The sequence below is a fragment of the Ciona robusta genome, chromosome 12 (genome assembly GCF_009617815.1).
Source record: "Ciona robusta chromosome 12, ASM961781v2".
Lineage (NCBI taxonomy): Eukaryota > Metazoa > Chordata > Ascidiacea > Phlebobranchia > Cionidae > Ciona > Ciona robusta.
In genome coordinates this window covers 2286034-2313948 of record NC_143246.1, presented here as the reverse complement: position 1 = coordinate 2313948, position 27915 = coordinate 2286034, and the positions used below count along the sequence as shown (strand labels likewise).

At 36.8% G+C, this 27915-nt stretch overlaps 2 protein-coding genes across 7 annotated transcripts; both read right to left on the bottom strand.

Moving 5' to 3' along the window:
- Positions 1-102: 102 nt before the first annotated feature.
- LOC149726422 (uncharacterized) lies at positions 103-14171 on the bottom strand. Of its 4 annotated transcripts, XR_016386254.1 has the most exons (19): positions 13942-14171; positions 13620-13721; positions 12774-12941; positions 12302-12424; positions 11306-11392; positions 10054-10194; positions 7848-8042; positions 7507-7607; positions 7179-7341; positions 6055-6189; positions 5465-5622; positions 5016-5094; positions 4479-4579; positions 3552-3729; positions 3132-3171; positions 2539-2587; positions 2060-2139; positions 1369-1420; positions 103-612 (listed from the first exon to the last, which is right to left on the bottom strand). XR_016386254.1 is itself a non-coding variant. In XM_089890434.1 (18 exons), the coding sequence occupies exons 1-17, from the start codon at positions 13970-13972 to the stop codon at positions 2062-2064; spliced, it is 1929 nt and encodes a 642-aa protein (XP_089746560.1). In that variant the 5' UTR covers positions 13973-14170; the 3' UTR covers positions 103-612; positions 2060-2061. The 4 variants fall into 4 exon arrangements, 3 of the variants coding, with proteins under 3 accessions (XP_089746560.1, XP_089746562.1, XP_089746561.1); XM_089890434.1 differs by lacking the exon at positions 1369-1420 and having other exon boundaries at positions 13942-14170; XM_089890436.1 differs by lacking the exon at positions 2060-2139 and having other exon boundaries at positions 13942-14168.
- Positions 14172-16943: 2772 nt separating this feature from the next.
- On the bottom strand, positions 16944-27774 carry LOC149726421 (sialin-like). Of its 3 annotated transcripts, XM_089890439.1 has the most exons (11): positions 27503-27772; positions 26771-26938; positions 26084-26329; positions 25284-25517; positions 24343-24517; positions 23472-23608; positions 22450-22608; positions 21619-21735; positions 20577-20700; positions 19320-19453; positions 16944-18574 (listed from the first exon to the last, which is right to left on the bottom strand). In XM_089890439.1, the coding sequence occupies exons 3-11, from the start codon at positions 26279-26281 to the stop codon at positions 18401-18403; spliced, it is 1452 nt and encodes a 483-aa protein (XP_089746565.1). In that variant the 5' UTR covers positions 26282-26329; positions 26771-26938; positions 27503-27772; the 3' UTR covers positions 16944-18400. The 3 variants fall into 3 exon arrangements, with proteins under 3 accessions (XP_089746565.1, XP_089746566.1, XP_089746564.1); XM_089890440.1 differs by lacking the exon at positions 26771-26938 and having other exon boundaries at positions 26084-26187; positions 27503-27774; XM_089890438.1 differs by lacking the exon at positions 26771-26938.
- Between the last annotated feature and the right edge of the window lie 141 nt (positions 27775-27915).

Genomic DNA, 27915 nt, shown 5'->3' with positions numbered 1-27915 from the left:
CCCATCTTTACCCACCCTACTACATGTGTCAAGGTGTTCCATCTTCCCCTACCCTACTATATAGTACATTCTGAATTGCATGTTTACGCAAATGACAACAAGTTCTCATTGATTTTCGTTTATTTCGGGTATACATTGAAGCCTATATAGTCAATTATGTTTTTCTAGTTGCGAATTACAAGCTAATGTACGCCAACGTGGAATTTCGGGCGAACGAATCCTGCCTCGAGGCCCAGCCCCGAATTGCAGGCTCGGCCGCCCGAAAATTCGACTACGGTACGATTTCTACGTGTCCTACTTAAGTTCCGAGAGCCTATTCATAGATTAAAGCATTACAACAGCAGTGGCACAGGTAAATTGAAAAAGTAGCGCGCGATTTTTCAAAAAAATACGAAAATTTACAGATGGTTCAGAATATGTACAGAAATCTGGCCGCCGGCATCGGTACAAAAAAACGAAACATTTTAATCGATTAAAAACGCAATTGGGAGAAAATGAACTAATCAGCTCGGAGCAAATTACAAGGATTAACTAATACTAAATAGTGATGTGGCGCCTCAACTTGATAGAAGCCAATTTTGCATATACCTATCACGGAGAGGGCATTCCGTCCTGTAATATAAAGTACGTTAATAAACGGTATTTTACGTTAGCTTTTAATTTTTTTTAAATAATTTTTTCCGCGCTGAATTTCTTTTATAAATTCAGGGACCCAGTGAGACTGAGACCCTTTTGAACGATGAATGTAACCTATTTATCCTGACGTTGTTATAACACGGGTGTTCTGTTTCATACACTTCGTGCCCGTTTACGAGCTACCACGTATGTAACTTTGTGAGGGAAAATTATTATTTTTTGCAATGTATGGCAGATACAGTGCCCAACAGTGGTGCAGTTGGTTCACATATGATTACTCCTTAGGCGCAGAAAAAATGCAGGGTTGGTAGATGGATCCAAACCGCCAGTTATTTGAAACGAAGTCATTGGTTACAATGTTAACTGATTAATAAAATGCAAAAATCCGGGGTTGACCTGCTCACCCTGCCATCCCAGGTTCGGCGCCTATGGTATTTTTGGGTTAGCAGTTGCAGCCAAATTAATCAAATCACCAGTTAAAGTGTGCAGTCTGATTAAAATGCAAATTAGGTAATTCAGTGTAAATTCAAAGCCGCAATTTCAAAGCCTCAAGTTCAAAGCTGCAAAATAAAGCCGCAAATTCTAATGGGGCATTTTAATACCTCTAAGTAAAAACCCAAACTTTCCCAAAAAACATTTGCGTCTTTAACTTGAGGCTTTGAATTTGTGGCTTTGGTTTGTGGCCGTACTAAATTAGGTGCACCGTGCAAGCAAGTGTAGTAAATGCAATACCTGCAAATGGCTTTAGTGTGTGGTCAGCGCGCATGCTTGTTCAGGCTCGGTTCTGCGTTAGTAAAAACATGCGTCACCAAATTGTCACCAACAAAAGTAGAAGCCAGAGTAAAAAGCGCTGCAATCCAAAGCTATTTGGCCATTTTTAGTGTAAGCACTCTACCGCTGGTAGTTAGTTAAACTTGAAGTAACTTAAAGGTCTAAAACAGCATTTTGAAAAGCGAATTAAAAATGAAAAAAAATTAAAAACCATTTCGTCGCATTTTTGGAAACAGTTTTCTAGAAATATTCATTATTTTTTAAATTTCTCTTCATCAGAAATATGTCAATTGTAAATAAGCTTGAAACAATATGATTATGTGTTTTTACCACATAGGTTTTAAAGTGTACTTATGAAGTAATCAAGGTTATTGCTATAATATACCAAATGTATAAGCAATTAAAAATTACAAATTCTATTTAACCAAGCAAAAAAGGATTTTTTTTAGGAAATTTATCTAAAGTCTGTGTCCGAAAATCTTGCGAGCTAAAAAACGCTATTACAATAAGATAGCTTCACGAAATATAAAAATTAAATTTTGCCGCATTTTGGCCCTAAAATTTAGCCGCATTTTTGGCCTTGAAATTAAGCCACATTTCTGGCTACTTTGGATTGCCTCGCATATTTCACAACTGGTTTCCACATACTGACTTTTATTTCTGCGAAAATGTTCGCATTGGCTTGGAGTTGTTTAGGCGAAAGTCGTCGTGTGGTTCATACTGAACTCGTAACTAAGAACGACGATAATTTATAAAAATAATTTGAAAAAAAATGTGTCTATGAAAGGTTTTTTCATAAAGTCATAGTCGTTATAACACGGGTGTTCTGTTTCATACACCTCGTGCCAGCTTACAAGTTACCATGTATGTAACTTTGTAGGTAATTAATTTTTTGGATACTTATCCTTTTTCTTATATATAAATAATATTTACAGAATTATATAACCGTATCATTTTCTAAAATATGGTTGTTAATTATTAAAATTGGCTTAAGAAATATAGAACCTTATATGCTGATGGTTTCCCTCTTGCCCAATAATAGGCTACTAAATAAAATTTTAAAAAAACTTGCCGAAAGCCTATAGGTTTTAAAACATTACTAAAGATTTATAGAAGCGCCATTAAATTTACCTCGTCGGCAGCTGCCATTTTTTCGCCTTCACCAGCCTCTAATTCTTTCCTGATAAAATGTAAATAATAAAGTAAACATTCCCATAAAAAAATTGCATTAAAAAAATTCACATTAAAACAATTAAAAATTTTCGCATCTATTCTTGCTGGTTTTTCTGTGCACCATATGTGTTGGATTCTGCATACTAGTTAGGACTATGTTAGAGCCATTAAGGGTCTTGCCCAAGAACACATAAACCTGATGCAAGCAAAAGCTTTAAACCCGGGAACCTTCAGTTACAAATTTAATACTCTAACCAGTGGCGCAGCCAGGAGGTTTAGGGTGTCACGACCCCCCCCCCTCTTTTAAACCAAAAAAAAATTAAAATTTGAAAATTTTTTGATTAAACCCCCCCCCCCTAATTTTTTTTCTGGCTCCGCCACTAACTCTAACCATTGTAATTTTTATAGAATTTTTTTCTTTGTGTGGCTAACAATTTGGTCAACCCGTAAGTGGCCACTGGGTTGGAGCAATCCCCCCTAAAGTCAGACATGCCTATATAGGTAATAATATATATATACATATATATGTATATACAATATATAAAACTTACTCGTCCTTGGCATTTTGGTCTTTAGCAGATTTCTTTTTCTCTGTAATGAAAAGCAATTGAAAATTTCAAAATAAAGTTAAGATTTACAATTATATATATAAAGGCGTTGGCCGCAAGTATTGTCCAATGTCATATCGAACAACAGTCGGAAAAACAACAGTCGTTAAACAGGGGCGTTCTGTTTCATACACCTCGTGCCAGCTTACGAGTTACCATGTATGTTACTTTGTGGGTGATTTTTTTTGTTTTTTTTATATTATTTATGCGTGATTGATAATTTGGACCACTTATTAGTGACCACTGGGTTGAAGCAAATGTCGTGAAGTGTCTTGCCCAAAAAAAGCAGTGTTGAGCCTCACCTATACTTTTTAACATGGATACAGGTGTGTATGTATATGACCAAACAAAAAAGTGACTTACTGTAGCAATACACTGCAAGTGGCACGCCGACAACCAGCAGGGCAACGATAAGTATAATTATGATGACGACTCCAGTTCCCAAACCGCCTGTAACTGGTTGAACGCAGCAAACAAACTCATCATCAAGAATAACAGTAGCACTTCCAGAACCGTGGGCGTTCGACGCTGTGCATGTGAACTGTACAAAATATGAATTATTAATACAAAAAAAATTAACAAAAAATTCAATTTTTTTTAACGGAAAATAAAACTTTTTTAATAAAAATAATTTTTACGGAGCTAAAAATGAAATATAAAATGTGTAATAAATGAATGACAATGTGTAACTTTGTTAGTGATTAACTTTTGGTGTTTTATTAATGAGTGGCGGACAATTTGGACAATTTATAAATGACTACTGGGTTGCAGCAATTATAATAATAATAATAATAACTTTTATTGGTCTCTTCGATTACAGTAGCCAAAATTTAAAAATATTTTAAGCGAAAAGACAGGATATAGCGACAAAACAACAGTTGTTAAAACACGCTTACAGTTAAAAACATATTTCATTTAGTTGGAAGAAAAGAAGGGTGGTCGCTACACCTAGCGGACAGACGAGCAATTTATTTTAATTAAGTTAAAATTCGAATAGAAACAAAAGTGTGCGTAAAGAAAGTTAAGTGTCTTTCCAAAAAAAAAGCTAACCACAATGGTGGCAGTGTCATACTTTGAACCCATACCCTTTGGTTTACAATCAATAGCTTTAACCACTTTTTCACAGAGCAGATAAATGAAAATTAAAAGTATTTTTTTGTTTGTTATAAAGAGCATAATATACTAAAAAATTTTTTTTGTTTTATTGAATACTTTTGTAAAATCAATAAACGTTTTTAACTTATTTATCTGTTTAAGTTTTGGGTTAATCAAACACTTATTTAGACTTACGTTAAGAGGAGTCATCTGTTTCTGCATATCCGGTATCACCAATTCTAGTTTGTTTTGGCCGATAGCACTTGGGGTGTAGTCGTTGTACGAATCCATACTCACTGTAAAAAGTGGGTAAGTTTTAACTTGTGTAAATGCGAAATCCCCACAAAAATTATTACCCACAAAGTAATATACTTAGGAAACTTGTTATTTTTGAGGGGTGTGAAAACGACACAGGAGTTTGTTTCATAAACCTTGTGCCAGCTTACAAGTTACCAAGCATGTTACTTTGTAGGTGATTGTTTTTTGGCATTTTTTATGTATGGCTTATAATTTGAACAACCGATTAGTGACTACTGGGTTGGAGCAATTGCCGTTAAGTGTCTTGCCCAAGGACACATACACAATGGTGGCAGCGAAGAGCCTTGAACCAATTACCTATGGGTTAGAGGCTAACCAACTGTGCTACAGCGTCAAAAAATTATAAAGCAACAGAATTGTTCAACAATATGAATGGTTCATCGGGGTCATGTTAAATTTATTAAAAGTACTTACTTGAACATGCTGGGTGCCCAGTAGATTGACAAATCATTTTTACATACCCTCCCTCTCCTGTCTGTGAGCTTGAGGACACCTGGTAAAAGATATTTTAAATGAATGAATGTAACTTACTTTTTCCTCGCAGGGTCGAAAAAAAAACAACAGTCGTTATAACACGGATGTTCTGATTTATACATCTCTCGTGTTAGCTTACGAGTTACCATGTATGTTACTTTGTCGGTGATTATTTGTGTCTTTTATTTCTGCATGACTGATAATTTGGACAACCCATTAGTGACCACTGAGTTTGAGAAACTGCCATTAAGTGTTTTGCCCAAGGACACATACACCCACAATGGTAGCAGCGAAGAGCCTTTAACTCATAACTTTTGCCTAGAGTTCGGCGCTCCAACCACTGTAGCACAGAGCTGGTTAAAAGAATCTACATTATAAAAAAAACTTACGTATTTTTGTAGCACTGGTTTGCAACCCCCATTGACCACAACTTGGAAGGTGACAGTTTTTTCTAAGCCTCCTTTGCTTGCACTGCATGAATAGGTACCAGCATCCGCATATGTCACACTATCCAATATCACACTAGAACTGTGGGTTTCTTGGTTCACTAAAATGTAAAAAAAATAAATGAATGTATTATTAAAAAGAATGTAACAAATGAATGAACGTATTATTTATCTTGCAAGGTGGGGCCAAAAAAGTTATATCGTTATAACTTTTTTTAACACACGTTTTGCCCAAGGACACATTCGCCTACAATGGTGGCAGCGTCAAGCCTTGAACCTGTAACATCTTGGCTAGAGGCATCCATGCTAACCACTTTGCATTGGCACCAAAAAATGTCGTGCCTAGTAAACTGTGTAATAGCAAATACATGCCCAAAAAACAGTAACACAGCTTCAATAAAACATAGCTACCTTTTCAATGTATATATGGGGTATTGTTAACGAAAATGACTTATTTTTTAATTGCAGTCAAATATGTGATCAAAAAATAAACGTGCTCAATAAGATATTATAATACGTGCTCATTCATTCACCTTTTCCAATGTAGATATCAGGTATGGGGTTGCCTGCAGCAGAGCATCTCACGTTAAGACTTCCACCAAACTCCACAACAACAGGCTGGCCACTGACAACAGCACCGTTGGATGTAATCTGAGGTTCTTCTATCCCTGTTGAATAAATGAATGTGATTTATTTTATCCTCGCGTGGCCGGAAAACGCCAGTCGTTAAACACGGGTGTTCATACACCTAGTGCCAGCTTGTGAGTTACCATGTATTTTACTTTGGTGAATATTATTTTTTTCATACTTTTTTTTATGTATAGCTGATAATTTGGACAGCCCATTAGTGACCACTGGGTTGAAGCAATTGCCGTTAGATATCTTGCCCAAGAACACATACGCCCACAATGGTGGAGTATAAAAAATTCATAAGTAAAAGAGGCCACAAAGACCAGAGATAGTTAAAAAGGATTACATTAGGTTTTAATTACAGATACGTGCCTAATGATAGATAATAATGTTTTTTACTTGTTTATCTTTGCATGGCGGAACAGCGACAGTCGTTATAACATGGGTGTTCTGTTTCATACACCTCGTGTCATAGCTTTCGGAATATTACTATAATAATAACTTTATTTGTCTCTTCGATCACGATGGCGAAGATTTAGAAATATTAAAAAGACAAGATATAGCGACAAAACAACAGTTGTTAAAACACGCTTACATTTAAAACATATAGTAGGGTGGGGGAAAGATGGGACACTTTTCAGTCTATTTTCTCTTCCCATTTGGTAGTAAACAAACGATATTTTTCAAAAATTATAAAACCGTGTCCCGACGACACCCCAAGACCGTTGTTAACTGTTTAAAACACGGTATTTAGATATTATGTGCTGGTGTCTCATCTTCCCCCACAGTAGTATATTTCCATTTATTTGAAATAAATGAATGAATGAATGTAATTTACTTTATCCTCGCGTGACCGGAAAACGACAGTCGTTATCACACGGGTTAACACCTCGTGCCAGCTTACGAGTTACCATGTATGTTACTTTGCGAGTAATTATTTTTTTTTTGTTTTTTTTATGTATGGCTGATAATTTTGACAACCCATTAGTGACCACTGGGTTGGAGCAATTGCCGGTAAAATGCTTACATTTGACGTCAAGAGATGCCGAATCTTGTGCTTTAGGTTCAGTTGAATCATCAGTATATGCATAACATGTATATAATCCTCTATCGTTCATTGTAGCTCTTGAAATAATGAAGTCTTCTCCAGTTACGTTATGATAATTGCCAGATGGGTCTTGTAGTTCAAGCTAAAAAATTTTTTTTTTGTAATTAAAAAAAAAAAAAAAATTTGTAATTTTTTTTTTCGGCCCACAATGGTAGCAGCGGAGAGCCTTGAATCCATTACCTCTGGGTTGAAGCGTGCGTTAACAACTTTGCCAATGCGTCGGACTTATTTATATCAAGCAGCTCACCATTGGTGCTGGATTTCCATTTGCAGAACAACTTATTGTGACTGAATCTCCTTCTTCAACGACGCTGTTTCTGATATAGATGGATGCTTCACTGGTAACGTCTGTAGATGAATGAATGAATAAAAAAAATCGAAAAACTGTCTCTACAGTCACGATAACGAAGAACGGAAAAGTTTATAAAACCGAAAAGTAACTTTGAGAGTGATTATTTTTTAATAATTTTTTCACTTTTTAGACCGCAGAGCTGGGCTGTTAGAGTAATAGACCAAATCTGGCCCAAATTCCAGGTTCTCAAAAGAGCATTACCGACATAAAATAGAAAAATGAATCTCAAATCTTACGTTTTACTACGATGTGTGGTGTGGTTCCAGTAGAACCGAATTCCAGGTCAGGGTAGAGCCAGGTTTTGCAAAAGATTGTGTCACCGTCCAATTCGGCGGTCGGGTCGATACGTAGGATAGCGGATACGTTGTAGGTACCGTCATCGTTGGTTTCATATTTAACGTCGGATCCATCCACGACAGTCCACACGTTAGCTGGATTAAAATTAACATTTTTAATGGTTATAACATTTAGCACATAATGTCCAAATATCCGGATCGTGTTTTAAACAATTAACAACAGTATATGGGAGTCGTAAGGATACGGTTTTATAATTCGTTAAATGTTTTTTGTTTACTACCAAATGGGACGAGAAAATAAAATGAAAAAGTGTCCCATCTTCCCCCACTCTACTCTATATTAAAACGTCAAGGCTGCTATTAATGTCTCGCGTCTTTACGCGCACTTTTGTTTCTATTAGAAGACTAACTTGATGTAATTAAACATAAATGGCTCGTTTGTCTGCTAGGTGTAGCGACCACGCTTGTTTTATTCAAATTAAATGTAAAGTTTTTACTGTAAGCGTGTTTTAGCAACTGTTGTTTTGTCGCTATATCCTGTCTTTTCGTTTAAAATATTTTTAAATCTTCGCTACCGTAATTAAAAAGACAAATAAAGTTATTATTATGATTCGTTACCCTTTAAAAGCGATGTTTCTTATACAGCTGTGCTAACGAGTTACCACGCATGGAACTTATTTACGAGTTATAACTTTTCGTTGTAGCACAGTTGTTCTTTTTCTAATACACCTGTTCCCGCTAACGAGTTACCACGTAAGAATCACTGGCTTAAAGCAATTGCCGTAATTTTCCAAATGCCCGAAATGGTAGCACCTTATTAGTGTTATTACCTTTTGAGTTATTGTTAAATTTAACTACTTTTTCGTACGCTTAGGAACACTTGTAAACCACAGTTTTGTACAGTGTTGTAGGTAAAGATAAACAAGTTAGCATAAAATATCCCATATTTTCGGATCGTGTTTTAAACAATTTAACAGCGCTTTTTTATAGTCGTGAGGATACGGCTCTACAATTCTTTAAATGTTGTTGGTTTACTACCAAATGGGACGAAAAAATAATTAAAACATGAACCGTTTTACCCCAACCTTATATATATATAGTAATGTGGGGTAAGATGGGACACATTTAACACATAAAACCTAAAGAACCAATGGTCTATGGGAGTCGTGAGAATGCGGTTTTATAATTCTTTGAATGTTCTTTGTTTACTACCAAATGGGACGGTAAATCAAATCAATAAAAACATGTACCATTTTACCCCAACTTACTATTAATTGAAGCTACCTTTAATATCTACGTTATATTTTTTCCGCACCGGCAGAAATTTAGAAGAACTGTATTAAGCAAACAATTTATATCGTTTATCAATCAGTGACACAACCAACTGCCAAGTACGTAAATCACTCGCATAGTTTTGGCGTGGCGTTGCCCGCGAGTTTATATCGCTCCAGGCGAGCGCTTTCACATTTCTAAAGCAGACACTGAACCGTGTGGTAGTCTGGAGAATATTTGAAAATTTGGTACGTGTTTGGGGGGTAAGATAGGCCACGTTTTCATTCTTTTATGCAAGGCGTCACATTTATTAGTAAACTATAGTGGTTAAAATTGAATATTATAGTAAAGTGGGGTAAAATGGGACCTTTAATTCTCTTTTTTTTGTCTCATTTGGTAGTAAACAAAGAACATTTACAGAACTATAAAACCGTTTCTTCACGACTTAAAATGAGCGTTGAAAGCGAAAAATCAACATTATAAAACATAGGATATTTTGTCCAAACGGTAACCATCTTATTTTAAAGTAAAATAAAATAGTATAGTAGGGTGGGGGAAGATGGGACACCTTTTCAGTCTATTTTCTCGTTATATTGGGTAGTAAACAAAGAACATTCGAAAAATTATAGAACTGTATCCTCACGACTCCCATAAACCGTTGTTAATTGTTAAAAACACGATCAGGATATTTGGATATTAGGTTCTAAAGGTGTCCCGTCTTCCCCCACCCTACTATATTTACAGAATTTTATAACCGTATTTTCGCGGCTCTAAAATAGAGTTTATACGCTAACGATATCTATCTTAGTACATAGTACAAAAAACAATAAAGTAAACACTGTATTCAGTTTACCATACATTCTAAATGGCCTACCTGTGCCCTCAGAGATAAATTCAAATTTCTGTGGTCTTGGATAGGCGAACGTAGCGACACATTGCGCAATGGTTACGTTGGTTTGAGTGTCTTCGACTGGGTCTTCTGAGATTGCTGGTGTGCCATCGTACATTGGGTTTTCTAAAAAATTAAGTGTTAATAAAAAACAATGAAAAAAAAATATGATTAAAAATTGCGCAATAAAAAAATTGATACTGTATCAAAAAGTTTTGTGTAAAAAAATGTATTTTTTTGTAAATTAAAATTGCATTAGCTGAAAAAGGCTTAGTTTGGATATAACGTTCACTCGCAGTGAGATCAACTTACTAGAAAAATTATTCACGCAGCAATCCTTTCAAAGTAACAACTAATCACAAACAAAAGAATCGTAACTTCAAAGAAACGACGTGTGCGCGCGTTTGGACGAGTTTTTTTAAGTTCGATTGCGCAACATATTTAGCTCCCGAGTCATAGTTACAATTGTACGATTATCTGAACTGTTGTCCTTTACGGTAACTCGAAAACGTTACCGTTTTAAATGAAAAATAAACGTATAGATTGGGCTTAGTATAAGGTCTTTCTGTAAAAAATATAAAAAATACTATATTTTGTATTTCAAGTTAAACACATTTCGTTTTAAATTCAGTAGGGATTCTCAAACTTTGCGCAAATTGATCACCGTACCAAACTACCAATTATAAAAACTAAAAAATATAAATGTTCTTTGTTTATCCTCGCGTCGCGGGGCAACGATAGTCGTCAAAACACGGATGTTTTGTTTCATACACTTGCTAGCTTAGGAGTTATCACGTGTCTAACTTTGTATAATTTTGTTTTGGGAAATCATTTAAAATTTTAATGTGGAGTTAGCAATTTAAACAACCCATAAGCGATCAATGGGCTGGAACAATTGCTGTTAAGGTTTTGCCTAATGACCACAATGGTAGCAGCATCGAGCCTCGAACTCAGTTCTTGGTAAACAAATACTTAGGATCTGGTGCTACGAAAACGTAACAGACAAAAATCAAGTCTAGCCAATTGTATAATAAAGATACATATTTAATAAATGTAACTTACTTTATCCTTGCGTGGCCGGAAAACGACAGTCGTTATAACACGGGTATTTTGTTTCATACACCTCGTGCCCGCTTACGAGTTACCATGTATGTTACTTTGTGGGTGCTTTCGTCAGTCTTATATTCAAATAGAAACTAAACTCACAAAATTCAGTCTAATAATTTTTAATAAATACCTGTTGACGACTCCGTAGGCTCTTCTTGTATTATTGGTCGAATGTCCAGATTAATTTCCATGGCATTAATTTCAACATTGGGCGGGTCTGTTATGTAAGGCCACATTTTTAGTTAACTATCAGGTTAAAATTGAGTATTATAGTGGTGGGGTAACATATTTTCATTCTCTTTTTTCGTTTTATTTGGTAGTAAACAAAAAATGATTTTCATTTTACAAAATTATATAGTAGGGTGGGGAAAGATGGGACACGTTTTCATTCTGTTTACTCGTTTCAATTGGTGGTAAACAAAAAACATTCAAAGAATTATAAAACATTATCTTCAGGACACCCATAGACCGTTGGTAATTGTTAAAAATACGATCAGGATATTTGAAAACTATGTACAGGTGTCTCGTCTTTTCCCACTCCACTATATAACCGTATAGCTCTAAAGTGATCGGGCAAAATTGTTGTGTTATTTTATATATAGTTGGGTGGTGGAAGATGGGACACCTTTAGCACAAAATATATAAATATCCTGGTCGTGTTTTAAACAATTAACAACGGTCTATGAAAGTCGCGAGGACAAGGTTTTATAATTCTTTGAATGTTCTTTGTTTACTACTAAAGTGTACGAGAAAATAGAGTGCAAATGTGTCCCACCTTCCCCCATCCTACTATACATCGTATCGCTAACCACAACTTTTTGGGTGTTTGAATTTTGTGTTATGAGTTGGAGCAATGACCGTTAAGTGCCTACCTATGTACACACGTGCCTGAAACTGTTGCAAAACTGAGCATCAAAAACAAAGTCTTTAGTTTTCAATGCCCGATTTGACTAGCAATTTTGACACATTTTTAAACTAGTAGCAGCACACGGCCTCGTACGCGGTATCTTCCCGTTACGAAGCACTTCAATCGCTTTGTTAGGGCAGTGGTTTAAAAATGCATAGCATGTGTCAAGTGCGGTCGCTAGCTCTTAGCCCATTAGTGTAAATACGCAAACATACTTACTGTACACGTTCACTTCGAACAGAACATTATCGGCGTCGTGAGAAGTCAGGTTCTCTACTTCGCATTGATATTGAGCGCCGTCGACGATTCGTATGCTCTGTATCGTAGCATCTGCTCTGCCAACTGCAAAGTAACAAACCGTTTATAAGAAATAGTAAACGAATGAATAAATAAATGTACCTTAATTATCCTCCCGTGGCGGCGCTTCTACAGTCGTTATAACACGGATATTCTGTCACATACACCTCGTGCCCGCTAACGAGTTACTACGTATGTAACTTTGAGGGTAACTACTGGGTTAAAGCAATTGCCGCTAAGTGTCTTGCCTAAGTACGCATACGTCCACAACAGTCGCAGCGTCGAACATATTTCCTCCAGCATAAGATTCAACCATACTAATATATCATGCACTGTATTAGAACTTAGACAAATGCAATATAATATTTGCCAAAATTTATCCAAAGCCACCTACCGCCAAAGTTGTCAGTCGACATAAAGAATCTGTCCTTTAGGTCGTTTGGGAAGTTGTTGTAATGATAGCTGTCAGCTACGCTACTTTTTCCAAGTTTAATTCGTGAACCACCACTAGTAACCAGAGACCACCAAACTGCTAAGTTGTCACCGTCTTCGGGTACGCTTGCTAAAAGTTATATAAAAGGTTGGGGTAAGATGGTTTATATTTTTAGGTTATTTGTTATATTGTAGGTTGGGGTAAGATGGCACATGTTTTATTTTTTAGTTATATAGTAGATTGTAGTAAAATAGTTCGTGTTTTTATTTTCTCATGATCTCCGATTTATTAGTAAACAAAAAATATTTACAGAAAATAAATGTGTCCTCACGACTCCAAAACAGCTTTGTTAGTTGGTAAAAATACGATTATAAAACATGGGATATTATGTGCTAACGGTATCAATCTTACCCCACATTAAAACAAACTAATGCATATATTTCTCTGGGATAAAATGGGACATCTTTAGCACATAATATCCAAAAGCCTAATCGTGTTTTAAACAATTAACAACGATCTATGGTAGTCGTTGGGATACGGTTTTATAATTCTTTGAATGTTGTCTGTTTGCTACCAAATTGGTCGAGAAAATAGAATGAAAATGTGTCCCATCCTTCCCCTCCCAACTATATACATATATAAATATCGAATCAGTAGCCGGATAGTTTTAAACACACACAAAATAAAAAAGCTAAAAGATACTGTACGGGTTAGGTGTATTTTTGTTAGAATTTTTCGATTTTAACTAACCAGAAACTTTTCGAATCAGTTTTACACCGAACAAAATACGATTAAGTTATGACTTACGAGGTGGGTCTACTTGACAGGATAATACAGCATCACTGTTCATAGGAAACCTTGGCGGGCCGGTGTATGAAACTCGCAGACACTGAGTTCCACCAATTAAAACTGCCGAAAAATAAGAAACTTTGTTTAATTATCAAAAAGTCGCTAGCTTTAGATTTACAATATTTTATAACACGAGTTATTGCTGTGTACGCTTTTATACGAATAGTGTTCTATTTTTTGTAGCTTTTACTTTTACGCTTGAAATAATTGGAGTAAATAGTTTAGGCATTTTAAGTAACTTATTAGAAGCTAAAAATGTAACTAATTGTTTTTTACTTACCCATAAAAAAGATGGCAGCCGAAAAGTCCATATTTTTCTGTCTTCGGCTGTCGTCACGTATAAGAGGTTTTAATCAACTCTAGATAGACTCACGCTACGCTTGTAATTTAATAACGTAATCAGACTATGAATAGAAAAGCTTCGTATGAGCTAGCTTGAATTGTAATAAATAGCTAGCACGATTACGCTTGTACAAAAACTACTGATGCGTAAATGAAAGGAAGACGTTTTAAGAGTATGACTCTTTTTCTCTTACTTTACAGCTTCACAGTTCAACGCGTACCTGTACACAACCCTATTCGGAGAAGATATACGTTACTGAAAAACTGTAAAGGGAATTGACAATAGACTGCGAACCACTGTATTGTTCGGGGCTGCATTTCTGGAGTCCTAATTATGATACGGGCGTGTCGCTAAAGAGACAAAGCCATGTTTTGTCTACGTAATCACCACGTTGATTGACGCTGGCAAAACTGACTTGCTGGATAATTTCTCTTATCAATTCTATTGTCATTAAGAAGTTTATAAGACAAATAAAACCGAGCGCCAAATCCGTATTGTTTATCCTTTTCATATAACTCGCTCGCCTTCTAAAATTGATTACAAAAATAGAGAAAGCATAATTACCTAGAAAGACACCAAAATTAACTAAACAGTTTCTCCAAAAGCTCGTTCTGCATGACTGTAGGCCAATTAGAATTAGGTTCCCATTGGCAGTTAGTAAGCGTTTAAACGGCGCTAATGAATACGAATTCAAACGACAAAAATAACAAACTGCGCCAAAGCCCCTCATAGCAGGTTGCACGTTTTAAATTCTACACTAAACCCATATACGGTTTTCTGTGCAGATCGATTTTCATAACGTTAATGACAACAACCTAGAATGGTGTTGTAACAGCAGGCTCTTCAAAACGCAGAGACAACAGAATGGTCGTCGCGCCGAATCATATCTTGCCTTAGGCGGATTACTCAACCGGTTTGTAATTACTTTTCCCGTGATGCGACTTACAAACTTGACGCTGGTGTCTTAGTTTGCGGCGCCTTGAACCGGACAACAAAACAAAATTCAGTACATATTTTTTACCATTACCCTTGACTTTATATATATTTTCGTTTTTTGTACTGCGTTATAATTATGAAACTCCAGTACGAGCCAACAATAAGAGCTGTATTTCAAGCACCTGGAACTAGCTAAAACTGTGGTAACAGACCACGAGGCTGTACGAGTGTTTTCGCTTGATTGGGTTTCAATAGACAGAAATGGCGCCAACTTATTCTAAATCCCAAAAACTGTTTTTTTTTCTAACTTTCTATAGCTTGGGCTTTTGACGAAACAACTTAAATTCGCTTGTGCACTGTAGAACCACCAAATAACTGTACAGCGGAGTGCGTATTTAAATATTCTGTGTTAAAAGCGACCTTATCGTAGTGCACGGTCGGCGTGGTGTACTGCGAAATCGACGCTGTGTGCCACGTCATACTGCCGTAGACAAAGCCCTTGGTTGCGTCACAATCCAACAACCGCATAGTCCTATCTCTACAGCTTTTACGAAACGAAAACTATGGTAGCTACAAAACCAACAACGTTCATGAACGGTGGTATAGGTTTATCTGACACGACATATGTTACATGACTCTAGCTTAAGTGGCGCATGCGCATTTGGTAAACCCGCACGACCCTTTTCTTCACAGCGTTAAGCTTGAATGGTCTTGGAACGAAAATCGCTGTCTGCTCGCTCCGTGTATTATCTCACTTCCATTTACGAAACTATTTCTCGTCAAAAATATTCCTACTTTTTGTCTCCGTCTTTCGTTTCTGTACTGCAAGCTCTTCAATACACAAGACTGTTTTGAAACTTTTATTTTCGAAGTACTCCTTTCAAATACTGGTACTGTGTCAATAACAATAAAAATTTACGTGCGGTTTTTATTAGACCATTGTCATTTGTCACGAATGAATGGCAATAAAATGCAGTACTTCCTCATTCGGTTTTACTAAATTAATATATTAGTAACTATGTTTTAGGTGCGTTTTAATAAAGTACAACATATGGCATGTACAGGTAACTGTACGATTTAGGGCAGTTCGTTACTAACGCCACAGGTGTCCGATGACAGCCAGTCAATTTACCAAATTTGGCGTTAACGCGGGCAAATTGGTGCGTCAGAATGTAAGAAGAAACGGCGGGCAGTAACTGTTGTTAGGTTGACCCAAAACAACCTATGTTTTCCTACTAATATTAGTCTGAATTAATCCGGCTACTACAATATTGCCATACTAATCTTAAACTATAGGATGGACCGTTTTGTTTAACTTTTTAAACGGTGTAGAGTGTAGACCAGCTATTTTAACTATTTCTAACTGTGTACAGGTTAACTCCCAACTAACAAAAGCTGTAATGAATAGACAAAAAGAGGGCGCGTCGATACATGATACATTTGATACAAAACTTTTCAGTTAGGCGTTGCGCCATCGCAGTTTTACTACTGAATTGAGTGGTGTACCAGACAAGGCCTAGTCTCGGTTATATTTACGTAAGAGATGTCGTTATGTTTATACAGTCGTGTTTAACAAGCATATGTAACTGTTACACCATATTTCAACATTAAATACTTGGTTATTTTATCGCCCCCATCTTAGCCAAATTTCAAATTTGTTTTTGCTTAGTTCTTTAAGACTCTCGTATTCCACCTACCGGCCAAAATATATTAAAAAACTTCCGTTAGTCCGGATAATTCTTGAAACCGATATTAGTAATTTGTTAAGTCCTATGACGTGACACGCCGTGATAAAGACACCAAAATAGCATAAATCTTTTTTTGAAATTTGGCCTACGTATTAAATCGGTATAAATTATTATTTTATGAACAGTTTCAGCACAATTGTTAGGCGTGAATAACAATCAAACTTCGTCTTTAACCTTATACCAAATACAGACCTACAAATGTTGAATCCTTTTAAAATCTTGCTTTAATTAAAGTTAAGCCAATAAAAGCGACGATGAAAGATATAAAATTTAATATGTGTGCTTACGTGGTAAACTGCATATAAAAGCCAATAAAATAAACCGTTTTGGTGCAATACAACAGCAACGCCTATACGTTACGTTGATTCAAAGTAGCAAATAAGGATCGGAAAATAGGTATATAATGTACATTAGGATGAGGGAAGATGGGACACTTTTTAACTCTATTTTCTCGTCCTATTTAGTAGTAAACAAAGAACATTCAGAGAAATATGAAACTATGTCCTCATGATTCTCATAGACCGTTGTTAATTGTTTAAAACACGATCAGGATATCTGGTTATTATGTGCTAAAGGTGTCCCATCTTCCCTCACCCTACTATATATACAGAACCTGTCGGTAAAAATAAGGTGATTTTTATATCTTTCTTTGATCACAACAACAGGGTATAATAATAGTTAAAACAGCAGCGAAGAGACGAGGCATAGCAGCAGAACGGCAATCGCTAAAGCAACGCCATATCGGGTGCTTAATAATAGTAGGGTGGGGAAAGATGGGGCATCTTTTTATTCTATTTTCTTGTCCCATGTGGTAGTAAGCTAAGAACATTCAAAAAATTATAAAACCGTATCCCCACAACTTCCATATTCCGTTGTTAATTGTTTAAAACACGACCAGGATATTATGTGTGCAAACGGTGTCTCATTTCCCTCACCCTACTATAATAGTAATGATAAACTTCTTATTATTGCTTTGATCAAGTCAGAGTAATAACACAAAAAAGAAGATTTTTATGTATATGTGGTTCATACATCTTATGCTGACTTTTCAGGTGATTGTTGTCTATAGTAGGGTGGGGGAAGATGGGACACTTTAGGCACATAATATCTAAATATCCTGGTTGTGTTTTAAACATTTAACAACGGTCTGTGGGAGTCGTAAGGTTTTATAATTTTCTGCTGCTATGCCTCGTCTGTTCGCTGTTTAAACTGTTATTATACTTTGTTGTTGTAATCAAATAAAGATATACAAAAATACCTTAGGTGGGACGAGAAAATAGAATGAATAGATGTCCCATCTTACCCCACAGTACTATATTATAAGACCACCAGTTTGGACAATGTATAGCAATCACTGGCTTATGTTGTGAGGTGGGGGAAGATGGGGTTGTTCATTTAAAGCACATTTTATATATTACATAGCCTATTATGACCATGACGTATTAAGAATAGGGTGTCCCATTTTACCCCGCAGTACAACACCTTACGCTTAGGCCATATAACTGTTTTAACCATGTGACATTAACTGAATAAACATTTCACATAAACATTAAAACAATAAGCTCTTTACAAAAAATGCCAAATGTAATGAGATTTCAGAATATACAGTAGCGTTTTAACAAAATAATGATTTTTTAAAGCTGTGAGAAAATATAAACTCGAATCAGCAGCACCGAGCTTCGAACCTGGTTTCCTTCGTCATTGATAACCATTTAAAGTGTTTCAGACATCTCCACAAAGAGTTTCGTCTCCTCTTTATTCTCTTGTTTTGTTTTAGATTTTGCCCACGGTTGCAACTCGCTTGTTCCAAACCAAAGGTATACAAACAGACCGAATGCGGATATTGCCGCAGTTACATAAAACACAGTTTTCCAGTACGGGAGCGACTGTTTTTAAAAAATATAAATAAATGACATTCATTTATGTTTCAAAAAATCGTTGACGTGTTACCACGTTTGTCATTTTTTTGTTTTTTTTTGCTTTTTTTCTGTATGGCTGACAATTTAATGGCCCATTACTGACCACTGGGTTGCAGCGGTTGCGCTTTGCCAAAGGACACAAACACGCATAGTTGTAGCTTAGCCGAACCTTGAACCCTTAGCCTCTGCATTAGATGCAGACGATTTTACCAATATGTCACAGCGCCGTACAATCTGCTGTGGTCCATTAGTGACTATTGGGCCTGAGCAATTTCGTTAAGTGCCTTAGCCATGAACACACACATATATATACGTTCAAAACAATAGCTGCAACAAGTACAGTGAGTTAGCGCGCCCTGGCTCTGACCCATATATAATGGGTTCATGGCTCGTCGGTGCTACCATTGTGGGCGTTGTGTCCTTGGGCAAGACGGCGTGTGTTAAAAATGGGTTGTCCCAAATTATCAGCCCATCGTTGAAAAGTTCCCCAAAAAACGTCCACAAAGTAACTTATTTAGTAACTCGTAAGCTGGTACGAGATGTATGGAACGGAACACCCGTGTTTAACGACTGTCGTTTTCCCGCCCTCCGAGGATAAAGTAAGTTATATTCAAAGGCAGCAATGAGTACCCGTCTTATCCATTGTCTGGATAAATCGTATAGCGAAACTAAAATGATCTAAAAAGGCAGAATATCTATAAATTTGACTTACGCCATCTCCAAGCATTATTCCGACTATCTGTGTTGCAAATAACACCAGTAGACATGAGAACGTGTTAGAAATGGCGTACATAATGCCCAAGTACGAAGGCGCCATGTCTGCAAGAGCCACACGGTACCCGGAATCTGCATGGTTGAAGAGATTGAATAAATGAATAAATAAATAAATATGAATGAATGAATGAATAAATAGACATGAATGAATGAATGAATATAAAGTAATGAATAAATTTATGGGTGGTTTCTTTTGAAAGAAGCATAACCATTTAGACTACTCACAAGAGACCACTGGGTTGGAGCAATTGCTGCGTATGTAACTTTGTGGGTGATTATTTTTTGGTGTTTTTATTTTTTATTATGTATGGCTGACAGTTTAGAGTTTAGACAATCCATAAGAAACTACTGGGTTGGAGCACTTGGCGTTAATTGTCTTGCTCAATGACCCACACAACCACAATGAAACCAGCGACGAGACTAAAACCGTAACTTCTGGGATAGAGACAGACAAGTTATAACCACTGTGCCACATTGTTTCGCTTACATTTTATGCAGAACACTTAACGGCAACTGCTCCAACAAAGTATGTGTTAACTGAACTGTCAGCCGTATACATAAACAAAAATATAAATAACTCAAAACATAATCGCCGACAAAGTCACATACGTGGTAACTCGTAAGCGATCATGAAGTGTATGAAACAGAACACCCGATTTATAGTGAATGTCGTTGCCCCGCCATGCGAGGATAAAGCAAGTTCCATTTATTGAGCACGGTAGTGGTCATATAGATCGTTTTTCGTCGAACAGTTTTTTTCCGCACTTATTAAATTTCTTAATTTTAGCATTTGTTCTTTAATCTTTTGAATAAAATCAAATCATAAAATATATTTAGAATTTTTGGACTCAATTTTCAGATTTAAAACCGCACAATTAACGTGTGTGCGCCGAAGCGTAGACAAGTGCCTTTTTCCTATAGCTATCTCCCGTATAAAGTCTGCGTCTCTCGTTTTTTTACGCTCTTTTAGGTAACGCTCTCAATAAATCATTATGCAGCCGCCACAATATAAATAATATTAACTTCTAACATTACCTATAATACACATATTCATTACCAAACCTTTAATCCTTATACGTCTTAAGTTGCATGAGGGTTAAATAATACTATGCTAATAGGTTTATACCGTGCTCACGCATTAGATCTTTGATCTCTTGTTTATTTATTTAGATGAACTTTCACTGTATATACTTACAGTTGCACCCCACAAACATATAAGACGTACATATCAACACAATGGCAAGAGTATGGTTACACCCGAATGAAGGTAAAATCAGAAAAGACAAAGCTGTACCTCCCAACCCAATGCTAGAAAACACCTACAACAAAAAAGAAAAATATAAAAATATATCATTATTTATAGTTTAGTGGTTAACTAGGGGCATATCATATTCTATATTTCCTGATCTTCTGTACAACATTATTAATGCTATTTAAGGGTCAACAATGATGCTCTTTAAGAAAGGGCCTACAGTCAAGTAGTTCTATATATTTAAAGTATACGTGGGGGTAAGATGGGGCACCTTTGGCACATATAGTAGGATGGGGGAAGATAGGACACCTTTTCATTCTATTTTCTCGTACATTTTAGTAGCAAACAAAAACATTCAACGAATTATAAAACCTTGTCCTCGCGACTTTTATAGACCATTGTTAATTGTTTAAAATCAGAATATTTATATATTTCGTGCTAAAGGTGTCCCATCTTCCCCCACCCCACTATAATATCCAAATATCCTGATAGTATTTTAAACAATTAACAACCGTCTACGGGAGTCGTGAGAGTACAGTTTTATAATTCTTTGAATGTTCGTTGTTTACTACCAAAAGGGACTGAAGATAATGAACCATCTATTAGGAATGTAACCAACTTTATCTTCGCATGGCCGGAAAATAACAGTCGTTATAGCACGAGTGTTCTGTTTCAAACACCTTGTGCCATCTTACGAGAGTGACCAAGTATGTTACTTTGTGGGTGATTATGTTTGTGGCGCACTAACCAAATGTGCTACCGCGCCTGATCTTACTATACAGTAGGGTTGGGGAAGATGGGACACCTTTTCATTCTATTTTCTCGTTCCATTTGGTAGTAAACAAGAACATTCGAAGAATTATAAAACCGTATCCTCACGACTTCCATAAACCGTTGTTTATTGTTTAAAACTTGATCAGGATATTTAAATATTAGGTGCTAAAGGTGTTCCATCTTCCCCCACAATACTATATTTGTTAAATACCTTTCGAAGAAAAGTCTTGCGTATTTGTGTCTTCAATAAAATGAAGTCCGAGAGAAAACCGCTCATAACCAAACTGAACACGTTGAGTCCATATGGTAGTGATGATAAGAATCCAACCTGATAAGTTAAACGTAAGACGTTAAAATATAGTGGGGTAAGATGGGATACCGTTAGTACTGGGGGGTGAGATGAAACACCGTTATCACTGTGGGGGGGGGGAGTAGGATACCGTTAGTTCTGTGGGGGTAAGATGGGATATCGGTAGCAATGTGGGGAAAGATGGGACATTGTTAGATCTGTGTCAGGAGATTGAACACCGTTAGGTAAGATGGGATACCGTTAGCAATGTGGGTAATATGGGATATCGTTAGCAATGTGGGGTAAGATTAAATTACTGTGGGGTAATATGAAATACCGTTCGCACTGTGGGGGTAGAATGGGATACCGTTAGCACTGTGGGGTAAGATGGGATATCGTTAGCACTGTGGGTTAAGATGGAGTACCGTTGGCAATGTGAGGGGGGTAAGATGGGAAGCCGTTGGCCTTGCGGGGTAAGATGGGATAGTGTTAGCACTGTGGGATAAGATGGGGGATACCGTTATTTCTGCGGGTTAGAATGGGATACCGATATCACCCAAAACCCATATTTTCCAAATGTGTGTTTAACAAATAAAAACGTTTTTGTACGGTCGCAGCCGCAGGGCTACAGTTAAATAACATTGTAAATATCTTTGTTTACTACCAAAAGGGACGATAAAAGAGAATAAAATGTCCCATTTTACCCCCTACTATATAACTTCCAATTAAACAATACCGCAATGATCTTCTTACATTTTCAATGCTAAAGCCCAGAACCTTGGCAATGTATTGAGGCACCCAATAGTGTGTAATTGCGGTCGTCCAAGTTTCAGCCAAATGCGGGGCAACAGTTGACCAGTACGGCTTGGACGTCAATATCTTACGCCACGGTATAATCTTTAAAGTGATTTTCTGGAACGAAAGAACAAAGTATTCTAAAACAATCATTGTATAGTAGGGTAGGGGAAGACAGGACACCTTTAACACTTATTATCGAAATATCCGGATCGTGTTTTAAACAATTAACAACATTCAACGGGAGTCGTGGGGATACGGTTTTATAATTCTTTGAATCTTCTTTGTTTACTACTAAATGGGACGAGAAAATCGAATGAAATGTCCCATCTTCCCCCACCCTACTATACGCCCACAATAGTAGCATCCATTAACCGCCTCTAACCTAGAGGTAATGGGTTCAAGGCTCTTTGCTACCATTGTGAACGTATGTGTCTTTGAGTAGGACACTTAGCGGCAATTGCTCCAACCCAGTGGTTACTAATGGGGTGTTCAAATTATTAGTCATACTAAAAAAAAAAGTAACAAATCTCAAAAAAATAATCACCTACAAAGTAAAATACTTGCTAACTAGTAAGCAGGCACGATAAGAGGTGCATAAAACAGAACATCCGTGTTATAACGTCTGTCGTTTTCCGGCCACGCGAGGATAAAGTAAGTTACATTCATTCATTCATTCATTCATCTTCTGGGCTACCATCGTTTGTGTGTTTGAATAGAGAAGACAGTCATGAAAAATTGTTCAAACCCAATGAACACCAATGGGTTGTCCAAATTGTCACCCATACATAAAAAACACCAATCATAAAAAATAAAAAAATATTAAAACAACGATTGTACTTGGTAAAATCTTAAGCCGACACAGGGTGTTTAAAACAAAACATCCGTGTTATAACGATTTCGGTTTCTGCGGAAAGCTAGGATAAATAAGTTACAGTTTGTTTTTTTGTCTATACTATTTATAAGATATGGTAGTATACCCCGCTTTCTGCAGATGCTGCCTCCGAAAGACTTTTCGTTATGTAAATTGATTCCTGTTTTGAAATCCTGGGATGTTTAAGTGGGGAATCGTGAATTAACAAAACCCAAGCAATCGACCACAAGCAGCCAATACCCCCTATAAAAGAAAGTTGAATGACTGATGTAACTCCGGCGCCGTGGCTCAATGGTTTAGACGCCTGCATCGTAACCAAGGTGTCCCCGGTTCGATGCTCGGCGATGATACTAATACTGATCGGCGTATTCGTCCTGGAGCAAGACACTTAACTGACATTGCTCCAACCCAGCGGTCACTAATGGGTTGTCCAAATTATAAGCCATATCAAAGCACAAAAATGTCCAGAAGTTCTTGCTGTCAATTCTACATTTGTAGGCGTGTGTTTTTGGACAATAAACTAAACGGCGATTAGCTTAACCCAGTGGTCTATTATGTTCTAAATTGTAAACCATATTACAAGAAAATGTCTTCAAAATAATCACCACAAAGTTACATAAGCATGGTAACTTGTAAGCGGACGCAGCATGTAATATATAGTAGGGTGGGGGGAGATGGGCCATCTTTAGCACATAACATACAACGTTATAATTGCGTTTTAAACAATTAACAACGGTCTATGGAAGTCGTGAGGATACGGTTTTATAATTCTTTGAATGTTCTTTGTTTACTATCAAATGGGAGAAGAAAATAAAATAAAGAGGTGTCCCATTTGCCCCGCTCTACTATATAAAATACACGTGTGTTGCAACGACTGTCATAGCGGCGACCTGGACTGGGCCAAAAAATTGTACTCTAAGAAAATCACGTGTTCAAATCTATTTAATTTTTTTTAATTTAAAAATGCATATATTCACCTGCCGCATAAAACACGCACTCCCAACCGAACGAGGCGACGATAAGGCCGGCCAGAGTGAACGCGACCATATTTCCGGATGTTACCCCGATAAAACTGATAGCAATATGACGAGTGTGCTCACACGGCGGAGACCAAATTCCAATTGCCTGCATTATCGTTGGCAGAGTGACTCCCTGCGTTTATTCATATTGAATTGTCTTTAATGGAAACAATTTAATATGGTATTGGACAAATATAGTGTTCGTAATATTTTGATGTTTTAGTAGACCAAGTTTATGTATCACCTAACTCATATAGTTAATATAAAGTACGTATATTAGGCTGGGGTAAGATGGGGCATTAAGATGAGACGTTATCATTCTCTTTCATCATTCGGTTACTACACTCGTGCTCACAGTGTCACGGTCGGACGCACTTCCGCAGAATGTTTATCCTCGCCCAGGCAGCGAGTCACCAAATATATGCAACTTTGTGGGTAATTGTTTTCTCTGCATGTCTGTTAATTTAAACTACCCATTTGTGATCGCTGGGTTAGAGCAATGTCCTCAATAACTGTTTGAGGAAAAGTATCGATATGAACACTTACGTGCTCAACAATTATTCGACCAGGAGATCTATCCATATGACCACTTATACGTGCTCAATAAAACTAATTAAAAATGAAACAATATCACTGAACGACAGTCATTAAAATCGCCACAGAAACTACTTAAAGAAAATGTTGCCTACTATATAGTATAAGAGTGGGGGAAGACGAGACACATTTAGCAAATAATGTCCAAATGTCCGGATCGTGTTTCAAACAATTAACATCGGTTCATGGAAGTCGTGAGGATATGATTTTATGATAGTCGTGAAGATATGATTTTATAAAAGTCGTGAAGATATGAAGATATATAGAAAGAAATGTAAACAATATACTTAACAATATTTTCTTACCTGAAACAGACCTATTAACAATCGTACAGCTACCAGAAAACCGAAGTTTAGGCGGGCTGTTAATGGTATTAGAATAGTCAAGATTGAAGAAACGAACGAGACAACTCCAAGCGTGGCACGAATTCCGAATAACTTAGCAACCCAAGCACCAGGTATATTGGAAAAGGTGTAGCCATAGAAATAACATGACAGCAACAAACCTTGTTTCGCCAATGTCCAATCGAACTCTCCTTGCTATAAAAACACACCTTTGATTATTTTCATATGAATGAAGCGACAGTCGTTATAACACGGGTGTTCATATATTTTGTGCTAGCTTACGAGTTACCATGTCTGTTACTTTGTGTCATTTTTGAATGTATGGTTGATAATTTTGACAACCTATTAGTGATAACTGGGTTGGAGCAATTGCCGTTAAGTGTCTTGCACAAGGACACAGCATATGCCTACAATGTTAGCAACGACGGGCCTTACCGATGGCAAAGCGCGTATGTCGCTAGCACAGAATACGTGGGTTCAAGGCTATAGTCGCTGTTACCATTGTGGGCGCATGCGTCCTTGTGCAAACACTTAACCCTAACTTTAAACCCAGTGGTCACTAATAGGTTGTCAAAATTATCAGCCATAAATAAAGAAAATCCCCAAAAATCCCCACAAAGTAACATACATGGTAACTCGTTAGCTGGCCCGAGGTGTATGAAACAGAACCTGTATTATAACGACTGCCGTTTTCCGGCCACGCGAAGATAAAGTAAGTTACATTCATTCATTTAATTATTTATTTTACAGGAACAACTTACCTGATATTGCGTAAAATGTACATCATTTGTGGAATTTGTTTGGTACCGAGGGCATACGTGAACAGTAGTTTGCAAACTCTCCGTTTCGCTTTGGTTCCCCACGTCTAGAGAAGAATTTTTGACCCCGACCATTGAAATAATAGCAATGTTCAAGGAATTCCGAAGTAAATAAAGATTAACTGTACCAACAGCCGCCATAAACGTAACAACATATCGAGCCTTGATGTAGAAGCCGGGCGTTGGGTCCTAAACCGCAATATAATGTTGGGCAGGTAGTGTCGAATTATAGATACTTTTTCGTCGGACAGTTGGTTTTGTTGTTGTTATTTGCAAGACTTATTTTTAAAATTTAACTTTCCAATATAGAAGGCTACCAAATTGAAAGAGAAAATAGAATGAACAGGTGTCCCATCTTCCCCCACCCTACTATATAATAACCAAGTATCCTGATCGTGTTTTAACAATTAACAACATACTATGGGAGTCGTGAGAATACGTTTTTACAATTCTTTAAGAGTTTCAAAAATATTTCACAATTAATCCTAACCCGTACAGGACCACCGTTTACCTAAGGGAAAAAACGCTCTTAGGCTACGCTGCTAATGACTTGAACTTTATGTAAGATAAATCAAGACTTTACAGTATATAGTATACGTTTACTTTTTACCTATTTTAAAGTCGCAATACCTGTAGACTTTAATTAAAGCATTTGGCTCTCTTGTTTGTTTATACTGGCACTCACGATTACTGGTTAAACCGGTTTCCGATATGTGTCAGTTTTCGGCGCCGTGCAAATTAGTTAAAGCCGCTGTCTCTAACCCAAAGGCATATGGTAGCCGAGTGTTTTTAATGTTTCTAACAATAAAAAGAAAACAAAAAATGAAAATGAAAACGAAATCACCATAGCTTGTTAAGGAAACATACACCCTCTGCTATACCATTGTAGGCGTATTTGTCCTTGGACAAGACGCTTAATGGCAATTGCTCCGACCCACTGGTCACTAATGAGTTGTCCAATTTATCAGCTATATATATATATATCTAGCTGATATATATATATATAAAGGAAAACTCCAAAAGCTAATCACGTACAAAGTAACATACATGGTAACTCGTAGGCAGGCACAAGGTGAATGAAACAGTACACCCGTGTTATAACGACTGTCGTTTTCCGGCCACGCGAGGATGAAGCAAGTTACATTCATTCATTTAAAAATTGCATTGAATTTATTCAATTGTTAAAGAAAAAGTCGCCCTTTGATTAAGAAAGGTGTCTTTGGTGACACTAACATGCGTACCACCACGGCGTGTATGAAACAACACTCGTATTATAAGGAACGTCGTTGCCCCGCCATGCAAGGATAATTAAGTTACATTTATTCTTCCATTCATATTGAATTCAAAACTTGCACGACTCACCTCTTTCAATTGAACTTCTTTCTGCGTTGTCATACCGGTAGCTGTTCTGCAGCATAGTCAGTGACGTATGCGCCATATGCCCACAGAAATAAAAAGAGTAGAACGCGGAACTGCCCAAAACCGTGATACATTTTTCTCTATTCACGTGACCGCCAACTCCATCCCCATTTTTAGGTCTCCAATGTAAAAGATAGGCGCATAGTTGTTTTAGAAGGTTTTAACTGTTTATTTCGAAAACTATACGAACTATTCAAGTTTATTATGCCAGTTTAGCTACTTGGTAGGTTAACGCTTACAGTTTAACACCTGTTTGGAAAATTGGATTATTTATAGAATTTAATTAAAAACGTTCAAACAAACGGCTTGGTAAAAATATACATATATTTGGGAATAGCAAGTCAAAAAAAAAGAAG